This window comes from Leuciscus leuciscus (assembly GCF_965113295.1).
Source record: "Leuciscus leuciscus genome assembly, chromosome: 5".
Lineage (NCBI taxonomy): Eukaryota > Metazoa > Chordata > Actinopteri > Cypriniformes > Leuciscidae > Leuciscus > Leuciscus leuciscus.
Genome location: NC_138729.1, coordinates 34,752,705 through 34,778,412, shown reverse-complemented (window position 1 = coordinate 34,778,412; position 25,708 = coordinate 34,752,705). Strand labels below are relative to the sequence as shown.

Below are 25,708 nucleotides of genomic sequence, written 5' to 3'. Positions count from 1 at the left end.
TAACCCAGGAAAAAAACATGCTCATTACTGCTAAACAGGAGTGGAGTGGATCCCTACAGACACCACCACCATCAGAATGTACACAACGATTCGGTTATTTCAAACCAATGCACTAAATACTGAGATACAGCACAGATTTATTATTATACTTATTCTTATAGATATAATTATTCTTAGATCTGGAGGCCTCTGTATACAGTCTGTCTACTAGACTAGACAGAGATAGGCAAACAATATTGATTAGTAGTCATCATGGCTGGTGTTACCTCCTTCGTGCTGCTAGGCTTGGAGAAAGTCTTTCCACCAGTCAGGCTCTGGTATCTCTTCTCCAGGGCAGACAGTCTCTCCTTTTCCTTAAAGAAAAATATATCAAGGGTCACATTTACCATTAGGGAATATTCTGGGTTCAATACAATCATAATTTTTTGGCATTTTGAGGTTTTAGAGTTTATGGTTACATTGTCATGTTGATGAAGCTGTAAAATTAGGTTATAACAAACTAAATTGAGTTGAATAATGACACTAAAGTAATTTCATAATTGATCAATTTTGCAACATTAACACTGTGTTTTCCTGTTTATAACTTTGAAGCTGTTAAATAAATAAATGTGACAAAAAAAGTTAGTGACCTATTTTTTTTATTCTAAAATCTTGGTAACATATTTTCTTGAGTCAATTATATTGAAACAGAAAATATCTTAAAGGTGCTATGAAATGGAAATAGCAACAGATATTTTATTCCGTATTGCGATGTAACGTATTATCGACAAAGAAAAAACGTATGGCGGGGACTTGGTTGTATCACTTGTTGCCACACAATCGATTGTGGAGGGGCAGGTATAAGCAAACTAAATGATTGGATCTAGGAAACCTCACCAGAGGGAAGTCTGCCATTTTCATTGGAAGATCCAATTATGACATTTTGATCAAACATTACGAGTTCAAAAACATAAATTAATTAAATGAAATGAATGAAAAAAACAAACAAAATGAAAAAAATGAAAAATATACATGGATGAATTGTTCACAATAAGATCAATAACATATAATCAGCAATAACATTAAATAACTTAAATGTCCCATTTACTTCCATTGTAAGTGTCTCACTGTAACCAAGATTTTGGCTTACATTATGCCCCAAATGTCGTTGACTGTGCTTGACTTGTATTTTAACCTGGAATATTTCTTTAAGTATCAAGCTGTATTTCTGTAGTGATGAAGACGCTTTGCATAAAGTGAAAATAGAGATTAAGCTTTGTTTTCAACCTTGTGGAGCATCTGCAGGCCCAGTGTTCTATCTTTGGCCATCCTTTCACAATCCTGAGCTGCCTGAAGTCCAAGTTGGTTGGCATGGATCTCCAGAGCTGCCATTTTCTCCTACACAACCAAGAGAAACGTTTCAACGGAAGCCGTGCTCATTTGTCATTCCAGTCTGATACAGGACTCGACACTCATTACTGACTTTATGAGTCCTTTAATAGAACTGACCAGAGATCAGTGTCATTTACCTTCCTTTTGGCCACACTCCGGTGATACTCTGCCTTCTCTTGCAACAGCTGCCTGCTGACTGTCTCCTTCTCCTCCTCTATGCCACTCTCTCGCTCCAACTGGCGGAACTCCAAATCCTCAAAGCGCTTAGTGGCCGACTCCAGAGCCTCCACCTTCTACACACACACACACATGCACAGATGGACAGAGAGACGAACAGGGAGAGGGAAAGACAGAGGCAGACGAACAGATGGGAGAAACAAACAAGCAGACAGACAAATGTTCCTCAATGACATGCCGAAGAAGATCACTCTGTCTGCCAAACAATGTTTGCTGTATGGAACATGTTTTTTTTTTTTTCTCAATGCATCTCCTGAAAAAAACAATTTATACACATCCTCTGCTTGGTGATTATTGGAACAAAGATAAAGAAGAGTGAGGTGATTCGCTCAGTTCATCACCATATCAGTGAATTAGTGAGGAGATTTAGTAAAATAAGCACTAAAGCAAGAGTGAAAAGCAAAAGACAGACATACAAATAAATGAATTTCATGCATTTTCATTGCCTAAAAGAGCAGAGGTGCATCATAACGATCATGGTTGTTCAGACAGTGTGTAAACCCTTTATTGCCATGAGCATAATGTGGCTCGAGAGGGAGCGCAGACACACAGCCAACACACACAGCCATAGGATATTTGTGCAGTTTGTACAGATCCAGATTCTAACAAGCTGTCCAGTTAAGGCTGTTGTATCATATCATGTGATTTGCCCATTAATTGCTGGTGATACTGGAGGGTGATACATTCCAATAGTTATTTTCATAGAGTGTCTTGTGTACAAATGGCATTATATAGGAGTAAATCTACTTCAATCTATTTTGCTGTTCTCTGATAATTTTCTTTGTTGCTATTTTATTTTATTTTATTTTATTTTTTAATTATAGAGGCAGGCTGACATTGGATATTCAACTGTGCATGTTAATTTCCCTTTTTTATATATATATTTCCATTGTTTTAATTCACCATTTCCAACACATCAATCATCTTAGAATACATTCATACTATGCATTATGACGGTGAAATACCTAACATTCACTTAGCATTTAAAACAACTGATTACATTTTTTACTCTTTTATTTTTAATTTATTTAGGCAAAATTAGAACAGAATTGTAATATCAGCCCAAATTTTTGTATTGGTGTATTACATTTTTTAAATGTATGTATTGGTCTATTTATTAAAGCTGTCATGGTTAATGTGTTAAATAATAATTTCATTAATTAAATGTTTATCAGTTACATTTATAAGTTACAAATTAAATAAATATAAATATAAATATACATAATTTGACAGTACAACTGCTTCATGGTGTTTTGTCTTATTTCTAAAGACTGGCAGGGAAAAGAGAACCACCAAAAGAATCGGTGTTCTTGTAGCAAGGCTTTCCTTTATGCTCCTGTAAACGTCAGAGAAAGGATTTCTTAATAGCCAATGAATTTATAAATTTGATCCACATGGGACAATTAACAACATTAAAGTAATTTTATTTAATTTCCTTTAACTACTATCAAAGCTATTATTAAATATGGTGAGCGAAAAACACCAAGGCCACTGGACGGATGGCAAAACAAGATTTGTTATATATATTGGTTATAGAAAAAAGACTTCTAAATTAGAGGGAAACAGAGAACTCGCAACTAACTGTTCTAAATAATAAAAATTAAAAAATCATGAGACCAATCGCTATTCATTTAATATTTTAATGTCCTGACAATCTAACTATACTTTCTTTCATTTCTCCTGCTCCTCTTTAAAGTGAAGCGGATGTATATGTTCGATAATCGACTCTCACGGCAGTATCAAATCGCACACTGACCCTGGTCAGTTGTTCCTGTAAGTGCTCCCTCAGTGATTCTGGGCATTTATGAAGCTGGCCCTTCAGCTCACTGTACGAATCCCTCAGTCTGGCCAGGACATCCCGCTCAGCTGAGACTTTTGCTCTCTCCTAAAAAAACATTACACACACGTAACATACACACAAGTAAAATACACACGCAGCAAGCCAGTGATGCCAGAGAGAGGGGAAAACAAAGAGGAAACTGCTAAGATAAAGACTCCATGCTGTGTTAAAACAGTGGTTTAGATATGGGGTTGCCATGGCAATCAGAGCCCATATTGCAGCAGACTATCTGAGCAGAATAAATATTCATACAGCAGTCAGTTGTAGAACATATAGTATTTACAGATAATATTGTACATTGTATCTCTATTTGACTGCCTTAATGGTATTTTCACCGATTTTAACATTTATTGATGTGTACATTTACTTTCAATACATTTTTATTATACCTACAGAAAACTGACTCTTCTTTATGTTGTGGTCTGGAACAAAGCCGCTTTAATGTTTCATTGCAGATTTCATTACAAATTAAAAGATTTTTATCAAAAGACTGATATGAAAGTGCCCACTGAAACATGCAATAAAGTCAGTGTCATTTGAATTAATAAAAAGTTAGATGTCAGACTGTTAGAAATTAGCATGGTAGTAAAGATGCATCCACAAAGTATTTCAGGAGAAACCAACAGGAAACAGGGAAGCATGCTTTATAGCGCGTGTTTGTTGTCGGTACCTTCTCTTTCTCCTTCTGAGTTGCATTTTCCACTTCATTCAGTTTCAGCTGAAGTTGATTGATGATCCCCAACTCTGTCTCCACTTGATCAAGCTCCGCCCTCCGTTCTCCCTGCAGTAATGCCCTCTCCATCTCTGCCTGCAAATAAAACGACACATTCAACAGTCTGTTCACTTCCATATGTTTCTGTTAACATGAAGAGCGCAGCTCTGCTGATCAGGCAAAATCCTGCTTTCACATCGATTTTAATATGCAACACCAAAGATTTTTTTTATGCATGACAGATGGTGATGCACTGATGTAGATGAAGACGACTAGAGATTGAGCAGGCTTTACAAGTTTTGATGTGAATATCTACATCTCTCGCTCTCATTCATGTGGTTATGATGATGGAAATGAAGGAAGGTACATGTACTTTGTAGACACATCACACAGGCAACGGTCTGTAGGTTTAAGACTCAGTCTAACCTCCTGTCTGGACTCCTGTATCTGCTGTTCAAGGTCAGTGACACGAGTCTTCAGCTCGTCCACCCGAGCCAGAACCCTGAGCCGCTCTTCCTCCAGATACGCTCTCTCCTGCTGCCCCAGCACTGAGGAATCTTCATGCTGAAAAAGCATTTGTCAATTACAACAAATTGTGTTTGTGTATGTGTTGGTGAAGCCACTCAGAGAATGTTTGCAACAAATAAATTCTACATGGCCTTCTAACAGTGACCTAAATGAATGAAAACCATTTTTATCTAAAGAAAGGGAGAGAAAAAGGCAGAGAGAGACATGTGTTTACAGAAAGAACAGAAGAAATATTCAAATCTAGGCGAATTCAAAAGGCACCAGCAGACCATAAGAGGTAAACATTTACTTATTCTTCCACATGAAGTGCATAGGAATATTGCCACACAACGACAAAATTGGATGTTTTAATAAAATCTCACATAAAACTTCAAATTATGGGCATATGCATAATAAAGTGTGTGCACAAATATGTCCACATACTCATTCAAGCAGTTTTTGTTTTGTATATAATGAGGTCCAAAAATTCAAAAATGCAAATCTATTTAGTATAGATGTTATATATTTTTAGCTTACATAAATATGTTTTGCTTTAATGACAGCTGCACGTGAACTCCACAAGTTCATGTCAAACCTGATGATTATGTTCTCCAGCACAATTTGAGATCATCCAAAGAGCATCTTGTGCTTTAGTTGATTCAAGAACATCTGACCATCTTAACAAAAATCACATGATCAAATGTACTTATTTGACTAGCGACCAGGAAATAGTATTTTTAATTCTTTCTTATTAATTATGTCACAATGTTTAAAAATGTTCAAAACCCCAAAACTTCCTGTTTATTTCAATTCGGTTCAGGTATCAGTGTGTTAGTCTAATAGTGGGAGTATCACTCATAGTGTGTGTGTGTGTGTGTGTGTGTGTGTGTGTGTTTGTTGTACCTCCTGATGCTGGCTCTCAGTGCTGCTACACTCCTCTTTCAGGTTCTCCTCCTCACTCTCTCTCTGTCTCTGAGAGCTGTGGGCCGGCACACTCGCTGGGACAGGGCCGGGTCGTCGAACAGAGACCTCCTCCATACCCGGGAACTGACACGCCCTCCCTGCGTCCAAGCCAACTGGAGGATCACTCTTATTATACTCGGCACACAAATTCAGGATGGTCTCAAGCCTCTGCCTCTCCTAAAAACGCAAAGAAGGTTTTAGCTGTGCATACAGCTTTAAATGGCACAAAAACTCACACACAGGTCTAAAATGGTTTAAACACATGTAGTTAACACTCTTCTAAGAGCTTCAAGTCCGTATGTTCTAAACTAACTGCAACCTGACACCAACATTTCAAAGACCACTTACGACACTGTGTGACTCTCATAACATCCTACAGCATCGCTAGCGCATTAAACAACTCAGTATAAATGTGAAAATCCTGAATATCCGCAACAGTGCTTGAGGTCTCATAAAAATACTCTTTGTGAAAGTTTCCCTTCAACCCAGTTACTGACCCCCAAACCTCTGAGCACACTCAAGCGACCTCTCACCTGGCTGTGATAGTCAGCTGCTGCCATCACTCTACACACACAGTGTGTGTGTGTGTGTGTGTGTGTGTGTGTGTGTACACCATCTACATACAGGCTGCCAGAGTCCCGGTCTTCTCTCGCAGCTCTAGCTGGACTAACTAGCGCTCTAGGCATTGGGGCTCATTATATTTTACATAGACAATACCCAGCTCAGCTTGGCTAGATGACACCAGTGACATTACTAAAATAGCATGGCAGAGAGCACAAGTAATCTACAGCCATCCATTTCAGCTACTAACATTTTATTTTGATGAACTAAGGAATTATTTACACAAATAAAAGTCAAGACAGGCCTGAGACTCTGACCTCTGAAAATGCACACAGTACAAGAGGAATACAGCATGTGTTTTATTTGTAACAGATTGAATTTCATGCTCTAGGTGTTCACTGTTCAGTGCTGTAAAAGTCTTTATCACTGAGCCATTATCTCACAAGACCAGCCAATAGAACATCTCGAAACATATGCTCTTCCCTTTTAACGAGGTCTCCCCTGTCAGGAGAGTGCAGACAGAGTGCTGGAACAAGTAAACGCTAACTGATGGGTAACGTAGCAACAGCATTCTTCTCCAACAAAAGGGTGTCAGCACAGCTGGTCTGCATGCTGAAGATGCCACGACACAGACCAACACAAAGCAGAGCACTAAACCTTTGTGTGTAAAAGCCACTTTAAGACACGACTGTCCTCTATTTAGGCACAACAGCCAAGATGGTAAATTCAATTCATTATTAGGGGCTTAAACAAGGTAGTTAAGTGTAAATTGTATTCTATAGAATTTGCTCTGGGAAAATTGTGTGTAAATGTCTGAAAACCAAAATGGAGATTTAAAAAAAATACTTTTCATCTTTTTTTTCCTCTCTTTAATACTCTCTCTCTCTCTCTCTCTCTACACGCACAATTTTCCAAGCATCGATATAAAATGTAAGAGGTGGTGTAAAGGAAGAAAAGGTTCATTTAAACGTTCTTAGACACATCTATGAAAACAAAGTGTAATTAAAACCTGTACATCTATATTTAGGGTATAAATCTATTAATTGCAGTGGAAAACAGTGTGTTTAATATTTAAACTTATTTTTTTAGATGTTTTTAATCTGGTAAACAAAGTTCTTTCTTTAAAAAATTGGTGCCATATCGCCCTCATGTGGTTCAGAGTATGAAATGCTTCAGTTCTCTGTAGCTTCCCGAGACACAGAGAGGAACAAAAGGCAAATGACCTTTAAAACTTCAGTGAGCCAGCAGAGACACACATCTTTATGGATTATGAAGACAAAGTGCATGTGTTTGGTGTAAAACAAGTTATCTTCTGGTGCATTGTGACCAAAAAATTATAAATGCAACAAGTCAATTTTGCAGATATTATAGCAAAATAAAACAGATTTTTAAAAGGGAGGTGAAAATACTTCCTAACGCTTACATCAAAGCCTATGAATCCAATTTCACATTTAAGTATTTTGGCACAAATTCACCTGTCACTTGGTCATGTGGTTCATAATAATAAATTATTTGGCCAAATATTTGTTCCATGTATTATGCTGGTAGCCCACAGTTTCTGCTATTGTCCATGCATTTATACTTGTAGTTGTTCCTATTCAGCCTGATGTCATCTTTAAAAGTTTGTGACAAAATGAACAGAAAACCACAAAAAAAATAATTTTTTTGTATTATTATTCTTATTTTTAAATTATACTTTTATCCTGACAAATAATGTATAACCATTTCCACAAAAATATTAAGCAGCATAATTGTTTTCACATTTGATAATAACAAGAAATCAGCGTATTAGTATGATTTCTGAAAGATCACGTGACACTGAAGACTGGAGTAATGACATTATGGCTGCTGAAAATCTAGCTTTGCTACCACAGGAATGAATTACATTATAAAACATTAAAATAGAAAACTGTTATTTTAAATTATAATAATATTTCACAATATTACTGTTTTTACTGCATTGTTGATCAAGTAAATGCAGCCCTGGTGAGCATAAGAGACTTCCTTCAAACCCCAAACTTTTTAGCCTTTTGCTCAAACAATTTTTTTACAGAGCTGGGTCAACAACTGATGTCAAATGTAAAATCTGGTTCCTAAAGATCCACTGTTGTTGGCAATACGGCTGTCTAATGTGTGTGTGAGATAAAAGGTGGGCGGAGCACAGCAATACTATCATTGAACAGAGAAGAAACATGTTTTCAAGCCAACTGGGCCATGACCTAGAACGGAGTAAACATAGACACGTGAAGGGATTTGAGAGTAAATATGACATTACCCCACGAGCCATTATCTCTTGTCAGGATTAGAAGAAAAGATCAGATTCCAAATGCTTTTTCTAGATCTCTTCCCTCTAGTTTGTAATACACTTGCTTGCTTTTGTCTTTTTATCTTATCTCCCAAATGCTTTTCCGGTCAAGCACCAGATGAAATGTTCCCCCGTTCTCAGTGTAGATCACTCCTGTCCATAAACCCAGAATGTGTGGTCACATGCGGCTTACACTAGCATGCTGCGAGGTCACACCTCTGAAATGCCATTTTTGAAGCTAGAAATCAATGTCTGTGTATTTGATGACATTAGAAAGGAGATTAACGCTAAATACAGCTCAGCTGTGCTTTAATGTGGCACAAGTCCTTTCAAAGGTGATACTAACCTGAGAGCAGCATTAAAAAGGGCATTGAGCTAATTTTGGACAAAAACTAGCACTACCTTTCTAGTTGCCACACCATTGGATAAAGCTGTGCTGTAACCATGACAACAGTGCCAGACAGACCAGAGACCATAGGACAAAGTTTAACCCAAACAGAGTGAAACGTGTTCATAATAAACCTAATGTTCCTGCCATTGTCTCAAAACGCTGACAAGAGACTGATATTATGGAAAATGACTTACTATCCTGTATTAATTTAGTTCTGTCTCATAGTAAATGGCCTAAAATAGTTTTTCTCAAGGGAATAACAAGAATGTGTGGCAGCCGCATATAATTAGGTTTGTGTGTGCAATGTGGATTGTATTTTTAAGAGAGGTTACAGAACTTCATCATAAAAATGCCATTAAGTGAGCTGGTTAGAGGCACAGAAGATGTTTATAAATTCAGGGATAAATAAGATGGCGAGTAAGAAAGAAGATGAATGGCAATTCCATATGGGAATTTGAGATGCACCCAAGCAATGTCTGGGGTTTTTAATAGGTTTAAATGAGAGAGATGATGTCTGTGTGTGGTTAATTTAGGGAGTAGAGAGACTAATGTTTAGACTGCTAAAGGAGGACAGTATGTGTGTGTGTGTGTGTGTGTGTGTGTGTGTGTGTGTGTGTGTGTGTGTGTGTGTGTGTGTGTGTGTGTGTGTGTGTGTGTGTGTGTGTGTATATGAAGAAGAGGGCAGCTCAAAGCACTGAGATTGTGTCGGGTAAATATAGTCTTCAGGAAGCCACACGTTCTGCACAAGCTTTTAAAAGGCCTCAGGAATTTACATCTGTGTGTTATTCCTGACTGTTCTATGTCTTGACCAGAAAACTCTCTCCATATAAACTCCACCCGCTCAAACTCCAGTGCTGAGTCCACTCCAAGCCAATGACACAATGACAAAAGCCTCATCACACAAATGTGACCAGACACGGAAACCAGGGACACAAGTCGGCAGCACAACTTTCGAGCAAAATGAGAAAGAAGCGTTTTTTTTCAAAATTGGTGATTTTCGTTTTTTTGCAGAATCTGTTAGTTGAGATCACGAAGAAGCCTCTCCATGTTTGAGATAGCAGTATTGGTATATTTAAAAGCGTACATTTTGATGTTGAAATCAGCTTGTTTTTCGGAGATTCTAGCACGCAGTAGGGGCGTGTCATTGTCGGTGTGTATTTCCAGACTGAAGCCGGCGTGGCTACTTATTATGCAGCGCTCTGGCCGGCTCTATCTGATTTCAAAATTCAATGAAGATGGACGCCAATAACATTACGATGTCCAGCAATCGATTTAAATAATAGGTTACATGGGGTTTAATTTGAGATGTAGCCTAATACATGTTGTCAATACTCTCATCAGTGCTCTACAGCAATCTATAGCTTCTCTATTTCATTTTACTTCCCAAAGACAAAAAAATTATAACTTTAATAGTACCAGAACTTTTACCTGGATTGGATTTGAATTGAAAGTGAAGAAACACAACATCATTGAGGTAATTGAAACAATTTTTCCCATTTAAAACACCACATCTGTGTACACACATATGGAACCTGTTAAAAGTTTGGATACTATTGACTCAATTTAAATTTCTCTCATTTGTCTCATGATCTTAAATACCATTTGATCTAAATCATGTTTTAAAGATACATATAAAAAAAAGCTAAAATATAAAGGGCCTGTTTACATCTGGTCACTGCATGCGTTTTTACTGATCGGATAGCTATCTGATTTGTTAAAACGATTCCATTTACACTTGCAATATATATATATATATATATATATATATATATAAAATATACACACACAATCTTCAATTCCTGCACTATAAGCACAGGAGTTCACGTCAACAAAAGCAACAGATGTGAGCTGCATTTTATTTGTCATCAGCTAAATTCAAGATCAAAGACTGCAATAGGAGAAAGAGTAGTGATCAGTAAAGGTAAGATGTAAGCACTGGTAACGTGTTATATAGCCTATAACATGCTCTCACATGCTTTTTTTACCATTTCGGGAGGAGTCAAATTTACACGTGGTTTTAACAACCGGATGCATTTACATTTGTCCAGTTTCATCTGGAATGCGTCTCAGACCACCCCCTGAAGTGGTTTGAGTGATCAGATTTAAATCTGTCTCGAAAGCGCTTAGGAGAGAATTTACATAGCTATCCGATCAGAGAAAACACATGAAGTGACCTGGTGTAAAAAGGCCCTGATAGTTTTGACTTAACCCCGTTATTCATTTTAATACATTATAAAAGTTTATAATTTTAAACATGTAATTGTAATGTAAATGTAAAAAACGTGTCACTTGATCCTTTAGAAATCATTCTAATATTATGATTTGGTGCTCACAAAAATTATTATCAATGTTAAAAACAGTTGTGCCGTTTAATATTTTTGTACAAACCATGATACATTTAGTTTTTCAGAGTTATTTGATGAAAATAAAGTTTTAATTTGCATTATTTGAAATAGAAATCTTAAGTAACATTATAAGCGTCTTTACGGTCACTTTACTGTCATTTTTGATCAATTTAATCCTTTCTGAATAAAAGTATAATTTTTTTACTAACTGATGCCAATTTTTTAAACAGTAGTGTATCTCCATTTTTGTTATTTCATAGTTTGATGATAAAACTAGTACATCATAATAAACGAGTAAGTGTGTCAAAACTTTTGACAAGTACTGTAAACACACATGTTCAGACATACCAGCCTCTCCATTTCCTGCTCGCGCATCCTTTCCTCTCTCTGCCAGCGGTGGTACTCCAGTAGGTCTTCCTCTTTGTCGCTGACCTCTGAAATGCTGTTCTTGCGTTCCCGTGTGCGCGTCTGGACCTGCCGAGGCTCCCTTGAGTTCTTTCTCTGGTTACGGGGACTAGTGAGAGGAGACGCCCCTGTCTGAGAGCCAAAAGCTGGGTTGAGACCACCGTTCTGCTTTCCGCCAGGCTGGTCCTTCAAAAGAGCTGATACAGGAGATGGACTTCTGGCGTGCAATCTCATATTTCCTGCTTCTTCCTCTGCTGTGGTTCGTCGTTGGAGACGAGGACTCTCTGGTACAGTCCGGCCACGAGAGGTCAAAGGAACACCAGGTAGTGCTCCAGGGAGAACAGGCACCCCGAGGACACCTTTGCGTGATGCAGAGGGACTGAGAGGAGGAAGTTGACGCATACTAGACAATTCTACACCACGGCGGGACGACTGGGGACTGTCTGGAGGAAGGAGTGCATGAGAATGGGACTGAAGACTAGAAGAATTTTCTTGGACCGATGAGCCAACACTGGATCGAGGGCTAGAAGATGCCGGTGAGGATGAGGAGGTGAGTCTGGCATTGACCTGTCTGCTTAAATCTCCAGATGCAAATGATAGTAACGAAGAGGAGGAACCATGGGCCAGGTGTGGATTCTCACCTCTACGGTTTGTAGCAGGGCTTGAGGGGGTTTCAGTCAAGGCCTTTTGAAGCCTGGGACTTTCTTGATCCTTTAGTCCCCCATTGGAACTGCTGGCCTTGGATGCAAAAGTGCGTGGTTGTGGCACCGGGGGCTGGACAGTGTGGGTGTAGCTGGTGGAACGGGTATTAGAGGAGTCCAAACAAGCCCCTGGACTGCTAACCACAGAGGAGGTGGAGATGGGGGAGAAAGGAAGACTGGTATTTTCATAGCTGGAGCTTACTGACAAAGCACCAGGACTGGTTGGAGGGGAGACAAGACTGTGGCCACCCCCGTTGGGCATGGCAGACTGTGAAATGGGGTGGCAGGCTTTTTTACAGTGCTCAGATGAGGAAATCTGGCCTTCATCCATAGACAGAGAATTCATAATGTCTTGAAGGTCCTTTTCAATAGAGCGCATAGGAGTGCCATGTCCAGGACGAGATCGATCGTTCACAGGAAGGTGGTTTCCATTGAGCTGCCCATGGGTTTCTGTGGAAAATAAAAAACATCAGTTGATTATCTTAAGTATTAATATATAATTCATATTTATCAAATGTAGAAAACAAAATGTAGGATATTTAAAATATATACACACTACAGTTCAAAAGTTTGGGTCAGGAATGTATATACATATATATATATACATACAGGTACCGGTATATATATTATATTTTATAGATTTGCCATTACAGGAAAAAAATTACATTGAAAAAAAACCTGTAAACTGTAATAATATTTCACAATATAAGTGTTTATAGTGTATTTTTTATTAAATAAATGCAGCCCTGGTTAGCATAAGAGACTTCCAAAAACATTTTTTTTTTATATTACAGACGCCCAAATGGTTATATATAAAACCAAAAAATATTTAAACGCATTTAATTATTTATTTTCTATGAAGGTTAAAACTTACTTTGAAACTTTTTATCCTGCTTTTAATTTAAATTTTCTTTTAAATTAATTTTGTAAAAAAAATGTTTACCCTTCTCCCAGACCCATACTTTCAATCTTAACCTATAAAAATACGGTTGTGAATTACTGCATTTTTAAAGCTATTATGATCTAAACAAACAACAAAAACTTAAGTCAGGCATCTATCTCTCACAGCAATCTTGCAATCACGTGAGGATTTGAAATGTCTATATTTAAAAAGTCAGAACCAGGGGCGCAGGAAGTAGGGGTGCTGCAGCACCCCCTGTTTTCACAGGATTGTAAATGTTTGTTCATTTACATTTATTCATTTTTAACATTTAGTAATTTATTTGTAATAAACACTTTAAGGGGGCTATTTTTTGTTTGTTTTTTTAAGTGTTATTTATGTTAAATAGTTGCATAGTGTGACGTCATATTGTGACCGTTGCAGTGTGTAGAAAGAATTTGTCCGCTCCACTCCTGATGTTGTGTAAGGCAGGTTTTTTGTGTCAATTTTTATTTCCTGTCACTGTGAAGGCTCTTTCATTGTATATAACAGTGTAAACAGCTCAATAACCCTTTTATTTAAAGGCTTAATTTATGTCCCGATCCATTGCATTAAGATGGCAGGCAGTATCAATAATGTTGAAAATGTGATGTGCAGTCAAATGTCCTGGTGTGTATTCTGTTTAAACGAGTGTTCTCACCAACACGGTTGTTGTGCTTAGTGGAGTTTTGACGTGTTTTATAGACATCTTCCTGTACCCCTGGTCAGAACTATATTTCACTCATACCACTTGTCCTCTACACCCATGCAGGACATGGCTGGGCATAATGCATACAAACACACACCTCCCCCTCTCTTACACATATGCTCAACTGGGTGTGTCTCTCTGCCTACAGTCTGCGGATGGCATGAATCCCACCCTCGGCCCAAAGGTCACAGCAGACAGAGGAGAATAGAGCCTGAATTATAACATGACTCATTCTGCGCACTCAAGACCAGCTGAACGCACTCAATTCTGTTCACTCTTTGCAGCCAGGGCCACCGGTGCACTAACCACACAATAAACACGTTATTTTAGAGCCGTGGCACAGTGGGTAGAACATGTGCTCACATCACATAAGGCAAGTGACCCTTTTAAGGACATGTCATTTTATTTTAAAATATACAAGAAGAAATGTTTGTTACTGAAATTTTACCAATCAAACATGTAGATATTTAGGCCGGGTAATACACTTCTACTGTCCAGCAGTCAGAGCAGAAGTTGCACTGCAAGTTTGCTTTTTTAAATCCAGTGATGAAAGTGGCTAAGAATTGATAAGAAATTAAATATTTTAAAATCCATGTGAAACCTGAAAATAAGATGAATTTCATGAGAATATCAAACTCTGGAACACTGCCTGAATGATGGTTACAAATATAGATGTGGCAGAACATCAAAATGAATACAAACTGTAAATAAACAATCAACCACTAATTGCCATCGTGTTATAATGAATTTTAATTATTATCAAAATGTACAGTAAATTATTGCCAATTTCCCAAGTATAGATCAGTATCCTTACATCAGACCAAAGAACAAATAATTTCAATGTTTGTTTGTTTTTTACAGTATTGAATGAAAGAGCTTTAGATAAAGCTAGGTCTAGGTCTGAGATAAACAATGATGCACCAGGCCGTTACCCCAACACTAGCCTCACAACAATGTGATATTCATCACTGTCACGTTCCTTTAAATGTCCAATTTGGTGTTCAAGGGTTTTAAACTAACAGGGTCAAATCCAAGGTCTCTCAACAGGGGCTTTCCAGCAGTTGAAAGAGTGCCTGTGGCAATTTAAATTCCCATTCTTTTCAAAGAAGTTGTTTCTCCTCCAAGGATCTCACTTCCTGGTTTCTAGACTATTTGAAATTAGTCATTGCTGAATGAGTGAGAGCAGGGTTTAAAATGGGCAAAGATACAGCTGGAGTTTTCTCCAATAACATGGATATTAAAAGAGGCAGGATTAGGCCGAGTTATTTTAGGCAGATTTGTGTCACCTGAGCAGTGTCTGGAACTTGTTATAATTATCTAGGGTACAATGCCTCTCTGTGCCCCTTTTGCTATAACGTTTAGTAATTAAATCAATGGAACGCACACCATTATTTGCGAATGTAGCTCTTTCTTTCTTTTTCTGAGCGCCTTCAGCAACTTTAACTCCCCACAGCACAGTATCCAGAGCAGTTCTTATACTACCAGATTTTAGGTCAGTGTAATTTTGCTTCTGCATATATACCTGAGTGGTTCTTGTAGGTACTGGTAAATCCAGGGCTTCCACCTGGCATCAAGCTCTTCATTCTGAGGGCCTCCTCTGGGTGGTTAAAGCGGAAAAAGGCTGACTGACCAAAACACAGCATACACCCTGAGAAAAGAATCATGTGTGGTAGATAATCAAAAAAATGCTTTATGATGAAACTTCTAAATGAATTGGTTTTATTCAAGTTGACAATAATACTTTAAAAACTACTGGTGATATAAATCAGTCTTTAATTCGTTTTTTTTTTTTTTTTTTTGAATAAAAGCCCAAAAATGGAAACTGTTGTAATATTTGTGAAATTGTCTGTGACCTTTTTCACCAACCCTGAATGGAGCAGGGGCATCTTAAATGCTTCCAAACTGATAAAATTGTAATAATATCTTCATTGATATGACTTCATTCTTTCAAGGTAATCTAGTGCATCTGAATGAAACAAAACAAGGGTGTGGATGGAACGGTAAAGCTAAACAAGAAGCAATCAGTACAAGTCACACACACAGTGTTTGACTGGCCAGAATCATGTCCTTCTTTACATTCTTTATTGAAACTCATATCACGGCTTATCTTGCCATATCACAGTTTGTCTATTCGTAGCAAACACACATATACCTCCCATACATTCATATTACCTTGTCCTCTGCCCTTATGAAATTGCTGTGCGGGACAGAGGGATCAATGCAGACTCAGAGTCGTCTGTCAAAATGCCAATGAATTATGACCCAGACTTCCATTTCATTATGAACATTGGCACAGAAAGCACAGAGCGAATATAAGATCAGTATGACTCATTGCTGACTTACAGTAGAGTGGATGACAGGATATGACATGCAACACTGTGTGCTCCATTTAATGCCATGCCGTTATTCAAAGGAAAATGCAGACCCTCTTTTTAACACTGGCTCACCTCTGTACCTATATCACTACGTCTTTGTTTCTGAAATGTCAGCCTTTTCTAAATGAAATAGTTCTCCCTATTATTATGTCAAAGCTGAACCTACAGTGCCCATGTATTTTTTTTCCACATGGGCACATACACGAAAACAAGATGTAGCCACATATTTATGAAAGAACAGACTGTAATATTTTAGGAATCAAATAACCTTCTAACAATTCAGCACTAACCTTAATACTGGGGGCCATAAATCACAATATCTGGTGGTTACAGGCCAGCCTGAGCATTCACTCAGAGAAATATGTAAATGTATAAAATATTTGTGTACAGTTTGTAATCTTTATAAAAAAAATGTGGTACACAGACACATTAAATGAGGTCAAAGCACTGACGACATAAGATAACACAACTAAAAGACTAAACAATCACACAGACATAATGGCACATGGGGGCATCAGAGCGGTCATGCTGGGCATAAGAGATCAGAAATGGGTTGTGTAGTAATCAAGGAGATAGGACAAGATAGGACAAAAGTCACTTAAAAAGGCTGACATAGTTTTAATGCGTTTTGAGAGCGTTCTCAGAAAGTTCACGAAAGCATTAATAATAGTATGTTTTTAAGCAGAAGTGTGTGGAGAACATTAAATAATATTTCAGTTATCTCTATCATAACTCTCTATTTACTTATATAAAAAAATGCAAGTTAATACGTCACGATACTAACACGCTTTTGTAAAGTTAGGCTATGCTATATTTAACACAGTCAAATAGTTTAGATGTTTGATAAATAAAATCACTTAGTTCCATATGCCTATCTTTGATCAGACACATTAACGAACACAGCGGGAATAGTAAACGGTGTTCGCTGGTTAATCAGACTATACAGTTTCTTTGGAAGAGGCTACTAAACAGCAACTCTATAACAAGCAAATTATTTGTAAAATATTGAAGATAAAGCAATTTCACCTACCAGGTTTGGGACACAAACTCAAACTGATGACCAATCGATTGGAAAACGCTGAGAAGCTCTCGTTCGCGTGGAGCTCTCGAACGTCGCGCGGAGTAAAGAGCGATGAGCGCGTGGGTCTGTCCGCAGCTTTTGTGATGTAAATGTCAAGCGCTACGACAACGCGTCCACTCACTGACTTCTATTACAACACAAAACAGCACAGCTGTCACCTGCCCGACTGTCATCGCCAGCCCAAAGAAAACGGACAAGCAGTTAATACAACAAAGTGTCCGACATCCGGGGAATTTAATACTTTCCTCCTGTGGTGAAAAACCTGGACTTCGCGGATGTTCAAACTCTAAGTTACTAGAAATTTGAGCTAATATGAGAGGAAAAAATGACAGGCATTAAGTCTATTCAGGACTATAGACCCCTCATTAAGACAAATTTATTGGAAGTCGCACGGGTGGGCACGTTGGACAGCTGTCCTCGCGCCGGCTGTCTCAAGTTATTGTCATGCACACACAGATCGCGATCAGGGGGGGGCGGACTGCAAATGAGCTTATCTGGATGACTATCCCTTGATCACTAACGGTCGAACTGGTGATAAATAAATTGCAACCGTGAAAAAGAAAAGCTTAGTTTTCCCATTAAGGCTTGAAATAAGCGAACTTAGGATACATTTGTTTCATAGTTACAGCTATTGTTAACAAGATGACATTTGGAGATAATTTTGAGAATCCAAATCAACAAAATATCACATTTCTGTGTTAGAATCACTCTTCCCCAATGTATAGAATGTGATTCAAGAGTGCCTGAAATAGCCCAACATAGTAGGGCAAGGTCAAGTTCTTCAAATGGAAGTTCAAACAAGCCCTCATCATTATCATCGTGCAATTTCCTGGCCCGTGTATAACACAAATACACACTGATGTGATTCCAAAGTGGACAGCCTGAAATAGCTCCAAAGCAGACGGTCAAGTTTTTTTAAGGGGATATTCAAACAGACCCTTTATCATTACTAACACAAAGTGGTTACACAATTATATTTGTCTTGAAAATGCACTCTTATCCATGCTAGAAATGGTAAATATCTGATGCAGTCAGCTATTGCGTTATATAGAAGGTTCACTGAATTAAAGCAAAGGCCTCTCTGTTATTGATGTGCAGGCTGAATCTATTGAATAACCGTCAAAAGAGTTCAAGGCAACCAGATGAAAATTAAAGTGAAAATCCCCAGAAAATTCTTACATAATAGTGACCCATCAGCTGGACACACTGTTCTTTCTTTCTTTCTTTCTTTCTTTCTTTCTTTCTTTCTTTCTTTCTTTCTTTCTTTCTTTCTTTCTTTCTTTCTTTCTTTCTTTCTTTCCCATTTTGTAAACTATTCAACATATTGAACTAATGCTGGAGTAATGAGTTTGATACCAACTTTAAAAGCCCATTGCTTACCTTGTGTGAGTCTGACAGGTTTGGTAACTGCTAAGCCATCCAATGAGCACTGATTTCCACAGGGGTACAGGGTAATGGCTCCCCCCACATTTTCAATGTAGCAATGCTGAGCAGTGACACCGGGACCCTGAATATTAATGTCTGTGTTCCCATGGCCAAGTGTAGTCTTCCCTGCAACATGTGATGGAGATTTGTTAATACTGATTATTGCTACATTACATACCTACTTTAAATAGTTTCAAGAATTAGAAAAAATGCTCTCTTTTTTTCATGCATATGAAATGCTGAAATGCTTGCAACAAAAGGACACAGGTTTGTGTTCCCTTCTTTAACAAAGACAGGACAGCCCCCCCACTCCGAGTTATTTCATTCGCAGTGTCTATGAAGCAGATGTGAGTAAAAAGCCATCACCCAAGCCTATTGTGAGAGCAGACATGGTAAGAAAAGAGTGACAATAGTGGGTGTATGCTGCACTTTAAATTGAAGATGAACATCATGATTCATTCTTTTAAAAAAAAAAAGGCTTTTTCAGGCAGTCATACAAATTCCCTTAGACAAATGAGCATGCTCTCACTCAAGCAAGCTCAGTCACACAGTGTGAAGCGACAGGGGGTTGTCAAAGTCAGGTCATATAGTCCCATAATTCTGTCTCTTGTTCTAAAGCCACTGCCATCGTGAATGCAATTTACAAGAAACAGCTGAAACCTCAATACTCCTCAAAAAAACAAAACACCTCAATCAGTACTGAATAGATCCATCATATATGTGTGCATGTTTGTAGTATAATTTAATTAATTAGGCTACAATAATTAAATCCATCCATCCATCCATCCATCCATCCATCCATCCATCCATCCATCCATCCATCTATCTATCTATCTATCTATCTATCTATCTATCTATCTATCTATCTATCTATCTATCTATCTATCTATCTATCTATCTATCTATCTATCTATCTATCTATCTATCTATCTTTCTATCTTTCTATCTATATGAGCACAGGAAATTGTGTATTCAATCCCTTTTAAAATGATTCACTGATGAATACTGCACTACATTGACTTCCTCTGGGATTTATACTTGAATGCTTGCTCTCATTCTTCCTCAATGTCAGGGGATGAGAAGTCCTCTATTTGTCATTCTTCATGAGATGAAGCATAGCCAAGCTTTGAGGTCAGAGTAGTGAGATTTGTCCTCTCTCATGAACTTCCCACCCATTACCACACAAAAACACAAATACTGATCTTAATTTGGAGCCCCCAGTTTTCAGTGTGCGTCCCCTCTGTCTGTGTGATCATATAATTAGGTCTCAGAATTTGAAAGAAGCATTGCCACTAAACACAAATTCCACAGCTAACCACATCCTTAGTCAAACGACCATGTTTGCATCTAATTTAGCAGATAGAATCTGCTGGGGGATTCTTCATGAGGGTGTGTATTGTATTCAGTTACTTTTTAAGGTGACTGAACTTACCCTCTGGCAGGGGCAGCAGAGTTATAGCCGTACTCAGACGGCCACTTCCCAAGCTGACAAGATGGGGCCGTTCTGCCTGGACTTTGAGAGTCTTGCCTGTTTCAATCAGGTCCAGCGATGTGCTCTGTGAATATATAAGGACAATACAACAGTACACTTTTTAATAATGGATCATTTTTTACAGCCTTTGATCACCATTAAAGTGACCTGTACTTTTTGGACGACTGATCAGGGTTCCCCAAACAGGATTAGAGTAATTCAATTAGGACCATTGAGTATTGCAGCGACAGGGTAAGAGGCTAACTGGCTAAACGGGTTTAGCTCCATCAGGTACCACTATGCAGGCTAAGAGGCTAACAGGATTTAGCTGTTACATGAAAGACAAGGGACCATATCGATAAAAGGAGGAACATATTTGGCCTCAGCATGTCACAGATGGAGGTTCTCAAGGGCAGCACAGGGATTATTTGCTTGGTAAATCACACTTTGATATTTGAGAGAGTGATGAGGCACTGCACTACATCAAAACAAATGGTATTTAATTGTTTTTCAAATAGGAAAATAGCATATTTCATTTATTTGGTGTCTTTAGATGATGTCAGAAATCATTCAGGGCAGGCTATGATGCACTAGAAATTATTTTATAAAGGAACTGAAGAGCAACCAGTGGCTGATAGGGTTTGGAAATGTCACATCCATCTCTTTTCCACATCTGGGATGTAAAACACTAAGGGCCAATAGCGCTGAAAAGACATAGAGAGTTATTTTTGTGGCTGACTTTATTGCATATGCATTTGTTAGAGTTTCCCTTTTCCTACCAAAATTAATGGGAGGAGAGTATTTAAATAAATCATGCAACGTGATTTACTAAGGTTTGCGCTAGTCAATTTACTGATATTAGCGCCATTATTTACTGGCCAAAATAAGCATGTCTTAAACCATGCTAATTTGCGCTGCTCTTGGTAGATTGCGTTGGTCTTTAAGGAAATGATCCGGCTGCGTCTGTGTTCTTTAATTTTGCTCGGCGTCAGTAGATCACGTCAGCAGAACTCTCCACTCCCATCGGCGCTTTTTTGGAATTGCGCTCTCACGCTAATTTGCCCTGTTTAGTAAATCTGGCCCTAAATTAACTAGAAATGGACTGGCCATATAGGAGTATGCAGTGGGCTTTTCTTAAACATAATTCTATACAAAATGAACATATACAGATTTGGAAAAAGTTAGAAGTTTATTTTCTATTTGAAAAAAGGGAAAATGTTCTGACATCATCAGGCCTACCTAATTTAAATTACAATGTAAAAACTGATATTTTTAGAAATCAAAATACAGTCAAATCCAAAAGTTGCATTGAATGCATATGTAATATACTGTATATAGTGGGGAATTATGGATTAAACGGGTTGTGATTGTGATACAGGCATATGTCCTTGGTTGTTTTTCTGTCCCAACCTAGCCCTGGTATGAATGGACTTCACCCCTCTTTTGAACTTTCACACCATTAAAATAAAGCTTTTACACGTATTTAAAGTGTCTTCAGATGTCATCTTTTTAGGGTATAGTGCTAGAGTCCATAGAAATAACCTTTAAAACTGAACATGACGCTTTCAATAGCAATGTATGAATTCTTTTTAAAGTGATTAAATGTCAATGTAGTTTGTTTTAGCTTTCATATCTTATCCTGTCATCTCCTGATAATAGGGCTCCATATAAAGCTGCCACACAGTTTCCATTGTCCTCTGACATTTTTTTTCTACACACAGCTCAGTTGTTTGTGTTTCTCTCTCTCTCTCCAGTGTGTGTGTGTGTGTGTGTGTGTGTGTGTGTGTGTGTGTGTGTAATCAACTTTACTAGTAAAGTTTTAACAGGTGCATTGAACTAACTTAGAAACCTGATGTTTTGAGACCCTGTAATGTATGATAGGTGGAACACAGTGCAGTGTTTGAGCAAGATTAAATGCAGACAGAAAGGCTGGACTCAGCCTCTCGGATCAACAGTGATGAAGATTAACCCTATAATTAGGGAACATTTCACCTCTTCATTTCCAAGTTCTGCAGACTCCACTTTTAAGTGACAAAACCTACTTTTGCAGAATTTGTCTATTGCACCAGATGTACTCATATAGACATTTTAACACCTATAAAAGAACAAAATTACAGAAGAAACTATATTCTGCTTTTTAATGACAATTATGCAGAAAATCAAAATGAAAAGTAAATGCATTTTACACACACCTGTTCAAAAGTTTGGGGTTAGTAAGATTTGTTTTAAATGAAATTAATCATTTTATTCAAGGATGAATTAAACGGTAAAAGTAATGTTTATAATGAAACAAAATATTTTTATTTCAAATAAATTCTGTTATTTTTCTATTTGTTAAAATAATTCAGTGAAAATATTATGCAACACAACCTTTTTCTGAACAATTATAGACTCTTGTTCACATCAGATTTAAATTTCTTATTGATTTAAGCAAATTGTATGTGTTTTGGCACATGTGTGCAAAAGAGCAAGTACAATTGTCTACAGTTTGCACAATAACTAAACACATGGCTTGTTGATCAAAACTGATTAGTTGATTCATAGTGCAACTGTTAAACACTGCACAACTTCTAAACATTCTTTCATTGTGTGAGCCATTCATTTATCAAAATCTGTCAAACATGCATGTTTATTCCACAAATATCTGACATGGAATATTTGTACTGTCTGCTAAATTGGCAAATGGCCTTCAATTGCAATGAAATTGGAATCACAAACTTACCAATCAACCAATACATTTCAGGAGCATATATGGATTTGCTCACAGCAAAATCACTAACATTTATGAACATGGAGGAAGGTCACAACCATAAACAGCAGCTATAGCAGGAAACAAAAAAATGAAGGAATGGGGTACAAGTAAACTGAAAATTCTCAGTTGCTTGCCATTAAAGAGCAAAATAGGAAGACATAAGAATGTGTGGTGGTGGTAGACATCATAGGGTGTGTAAAAACTGTGAATTTTCAGTTTACATGTAACATTTATAAATGTACTGTATAAATAAAAAAGTTAATTTTCTTTTTGTGCACTACAGTATTGACTTTTCCAAGTACATTTTTACCTGTTGAAATGTGTATCTAGAAAGCTCAGTATGATATACAAGTGCATTCAGCTATAGACAAAACTGACATTCTTGTAAAGAAAGATAAATATAGAAAAAACATGAAATTTGTATATAACAAATATTTGCAGCAAACATATTGCATTTACAGTTTAGAGAATATTAAGACAAATGTGCCAAAGCGATTTAAAAAACCTGCAAAATATACTAAAATAGAAAAGAGTAATTTTAAATTGCAATAATATTTCACAATATTACAGTTTTTACAGTATTTTTGATCAAATACAGCCTTTGTGAGAATAAGAGACTTCTTTCAAAAACCTCAAATAATATCTTACAGACCCCAACACTTTTGAACAGTATTGTGAATCTATGTATATACACAGATCACACACTCACCTGTAAGACCCGATGAGTCAGATGATCTGGAACGTTCTGATTCAGCCTGTCCATGTCTATGGAGTTATCAATCACTTCATGACATTTGTCAAGATCCTGCAGGGAATACAGACATAAATAGCAAGGAATTATTATAATAATTTTTTTCTAAATCAGCTAGTCCAAAAATTCTTTGTTGAATGGCTGAAATTCAGTCTAATAAAACGTGAGTGAACTGAGTCATTATTACATTTGTTGTATTTATAAACAGACTACTAGAATAGATATGTAGATCTGGCAAGGTTGAAACACTTAAAGCTTGTGTCTTTGATCTTAACAGTGATTTATCAAACACATCAGGTGTTTCCTTATTGTAGACAAAATACAGTGATGCAATGATAACAAATGCATACTGTGATTAACCAACTGTCGTGAACAGACTGAAGTCCTCATCTTAGTTGAAATACACAGCATGAGTCAGTGTGACTCATCTTACACACAAACACACACACCCAGACTCAGAGTGAACAGATGCAGCCAATTATCTGGTACAGACACAGGCACATTAGCGTGAACAAACTAGAGTAGACCTCAGGTCAGCACACTTCACAGCAGATCAGTCATTTAGGAACATCCCTAACCTGAAATCCCCCTCTCCCTCCTTCCCTCACCTCTTTTACGTCCCTGACTCATGCCACTGTCTCTAAGACAAAACACACTGAATCACAGAGAAACAGAGCCACAAGACAAACTGAACATCAGGTTCTGTGTGTGTGCGTATCAGTGTAATAATGGCCAAGGAGAATCAGTGAAGGGAATTTTCAGCTATAACAGGGTATGTTCTCTGAACTTACGTTCTCTCAAACATCAAGGTTCTCTCAAAGTTATGAACAAACGTTCTTCTAGTAATGTTCATTCAAAGATCTTTTCTTAAAGCTACACTGTGTAGGATATTCTCCCATCTAGCGGTGAAATTGTTAATGACTACCAACTGAATATTACTTTCTAGCCCCTCCCATTCCGAGGGCGTTTTAACTCCTACGGTGGCCGTATTATTTCAAATCTGCCGGCAGTCGCGAGTAATCTCCCCCTCGCATTCGTCACGGTGCCACTGAGTGTACATATCATTTTGAAAGAACAAAGTGTTTTTTGCTAAGAATCAACTAAAAAAATTACACAGTGTAGCTTTAAATAACATTATCAAAGAAAAATTCTAAAATAGAGAAAAGATTCCCTTAATGTTTTCTCTAATGTTCACATAATCATGAAAACAAAAAATCATTTAAAAAACTAGATATTTTTAATGTTCTGAGAACATACAGAAATAACATTTTCAGTCATAAATTAATGGGAACATTAAACGTTTTTGGAACATATTTTGTTAGGTGACCACTAAAAGTAGAGAAGTTAAACTACATTTCTCAGTAGCAAGGTGGTAGTGTCACTTAAAATCATGTCACTTTGCGACACTATTTTATTGATTAAGTATTGGTTCGGCTGTTTACAATCAGAACAAGTGACTCAGATTCAAAAGAGTCATTTATACAAAATCAGAATAAGCTTGTTCTGATTCTAAACATCCAACAGAAAATTCTGTAAAAACTTTAAGCGATTCGGGAATGACTCTTTTGAAATGGGTTTCTTTTCAACCATCTGAGTCATCGAAATCACAAGTAATCAGATTTATCTATAAGAAGAAGCTTTTAGCTTAGTTTTTATCTTAGCTGAGCTATAGAGTAGTTTGTAGCTTAGCTAACTATTCAACATTTACAGTCTGGCACACCAAAACATCAAAAACTGAATTTTCCGTATGTGTTTGTATGTTTGTACATAATGGTCATTGAGGATCAGTGAAGAACAATAACGTCAGTAAAAGTGTAGCAAAGCTATTAGCTGAACAAAATTTTGAAGTAGCGATGTGGTAGCAACATTATTCTTAAAATCATGTAA

The 25,708-nt window shown here is 37.4% G+C and overlaps 1 protein-coding gene and 1 long non-coding RNA gene across 11 annotated transcripts in view; one reads left to right on the top strand and one right to left on the bottom strand.

Annotated features, from left to right (window-relative positions):
- LOC309498610 overlaps positions 1 to 25,708 on the top strand; it is a 127,892-nt gene that overhangs the window by 9,264 nt on the left and 92,920 nt on the right. The window lies entirely within an intron of this gene.
- The window catches only part of phldb1a (pleckstrin homology-like domain, family B, member 1a), a 48,195-nt gene that overhangs the window by 13,164 nt on the left and 9,323 nt on the right, over positions 1 to 25,708 (bottom strand). For 8 of the 10 annotated variants that reach the window (XM_082169381.1, XM_082169380.1, XM_082169377.1 and 5 more), the window contains 12 exons: positions 23,780 to 23,875; positions 20,280 to 20,403; positions 18,803 to 18,973; positions 15,489 to 15,614; positions 11,581 to 12,788; positions 5,571 to 5,807; positions 4,587 to 4,724; positions 4,119 to 4,256; positions 3,365 to 3,493; positions 1,509 to 1,664; positions 1,267 to 1,377; positions 267 to 353 (listed from right to left, as the gene is read on the bottom strand). In XM_082169381.1, coding sequence (XP_082025507.1) covers positions 267 to 353; positions 1,267 to 1,377; positions 1,509 to 1,664; positions 3,365 to 3,493; positions 4,119 to 4,256; positions 4,587 to 4,724; positions 5,571 to 5,807; positions 11,581 to 12,788; positions 15,489 to 15,614; positions 18,803 to 18,973; positions 20,280 to 20,403; positions 23,780 to 23,833 — 2,679 coding nt within the window. In that variant the 5' untranslated portion in view covers positions 23,834 to 23,875. Of the gene's footprint in view, positions 1 to 266; positions 354 to 1,266; positions 1,378 to 1,508; positions 1,665 to 3,364; positions 3,494 to 4,118; positions 4,257 to 4,586; positions 4,725 to 5,570; positions 5,808 to 11,580; positions 12,789 to 15,488; positions 15,615 to 17,371; positions 18,628 to 18,802; positions 18,974 to 20,279; positions 20,404 to 23,779; positions 23,876 to 25,708 lie in introns of those variants that run through there. The other 2 variants (XM_082169383.1, XM_082169386.1) reach the window with 2 other exon arrangements.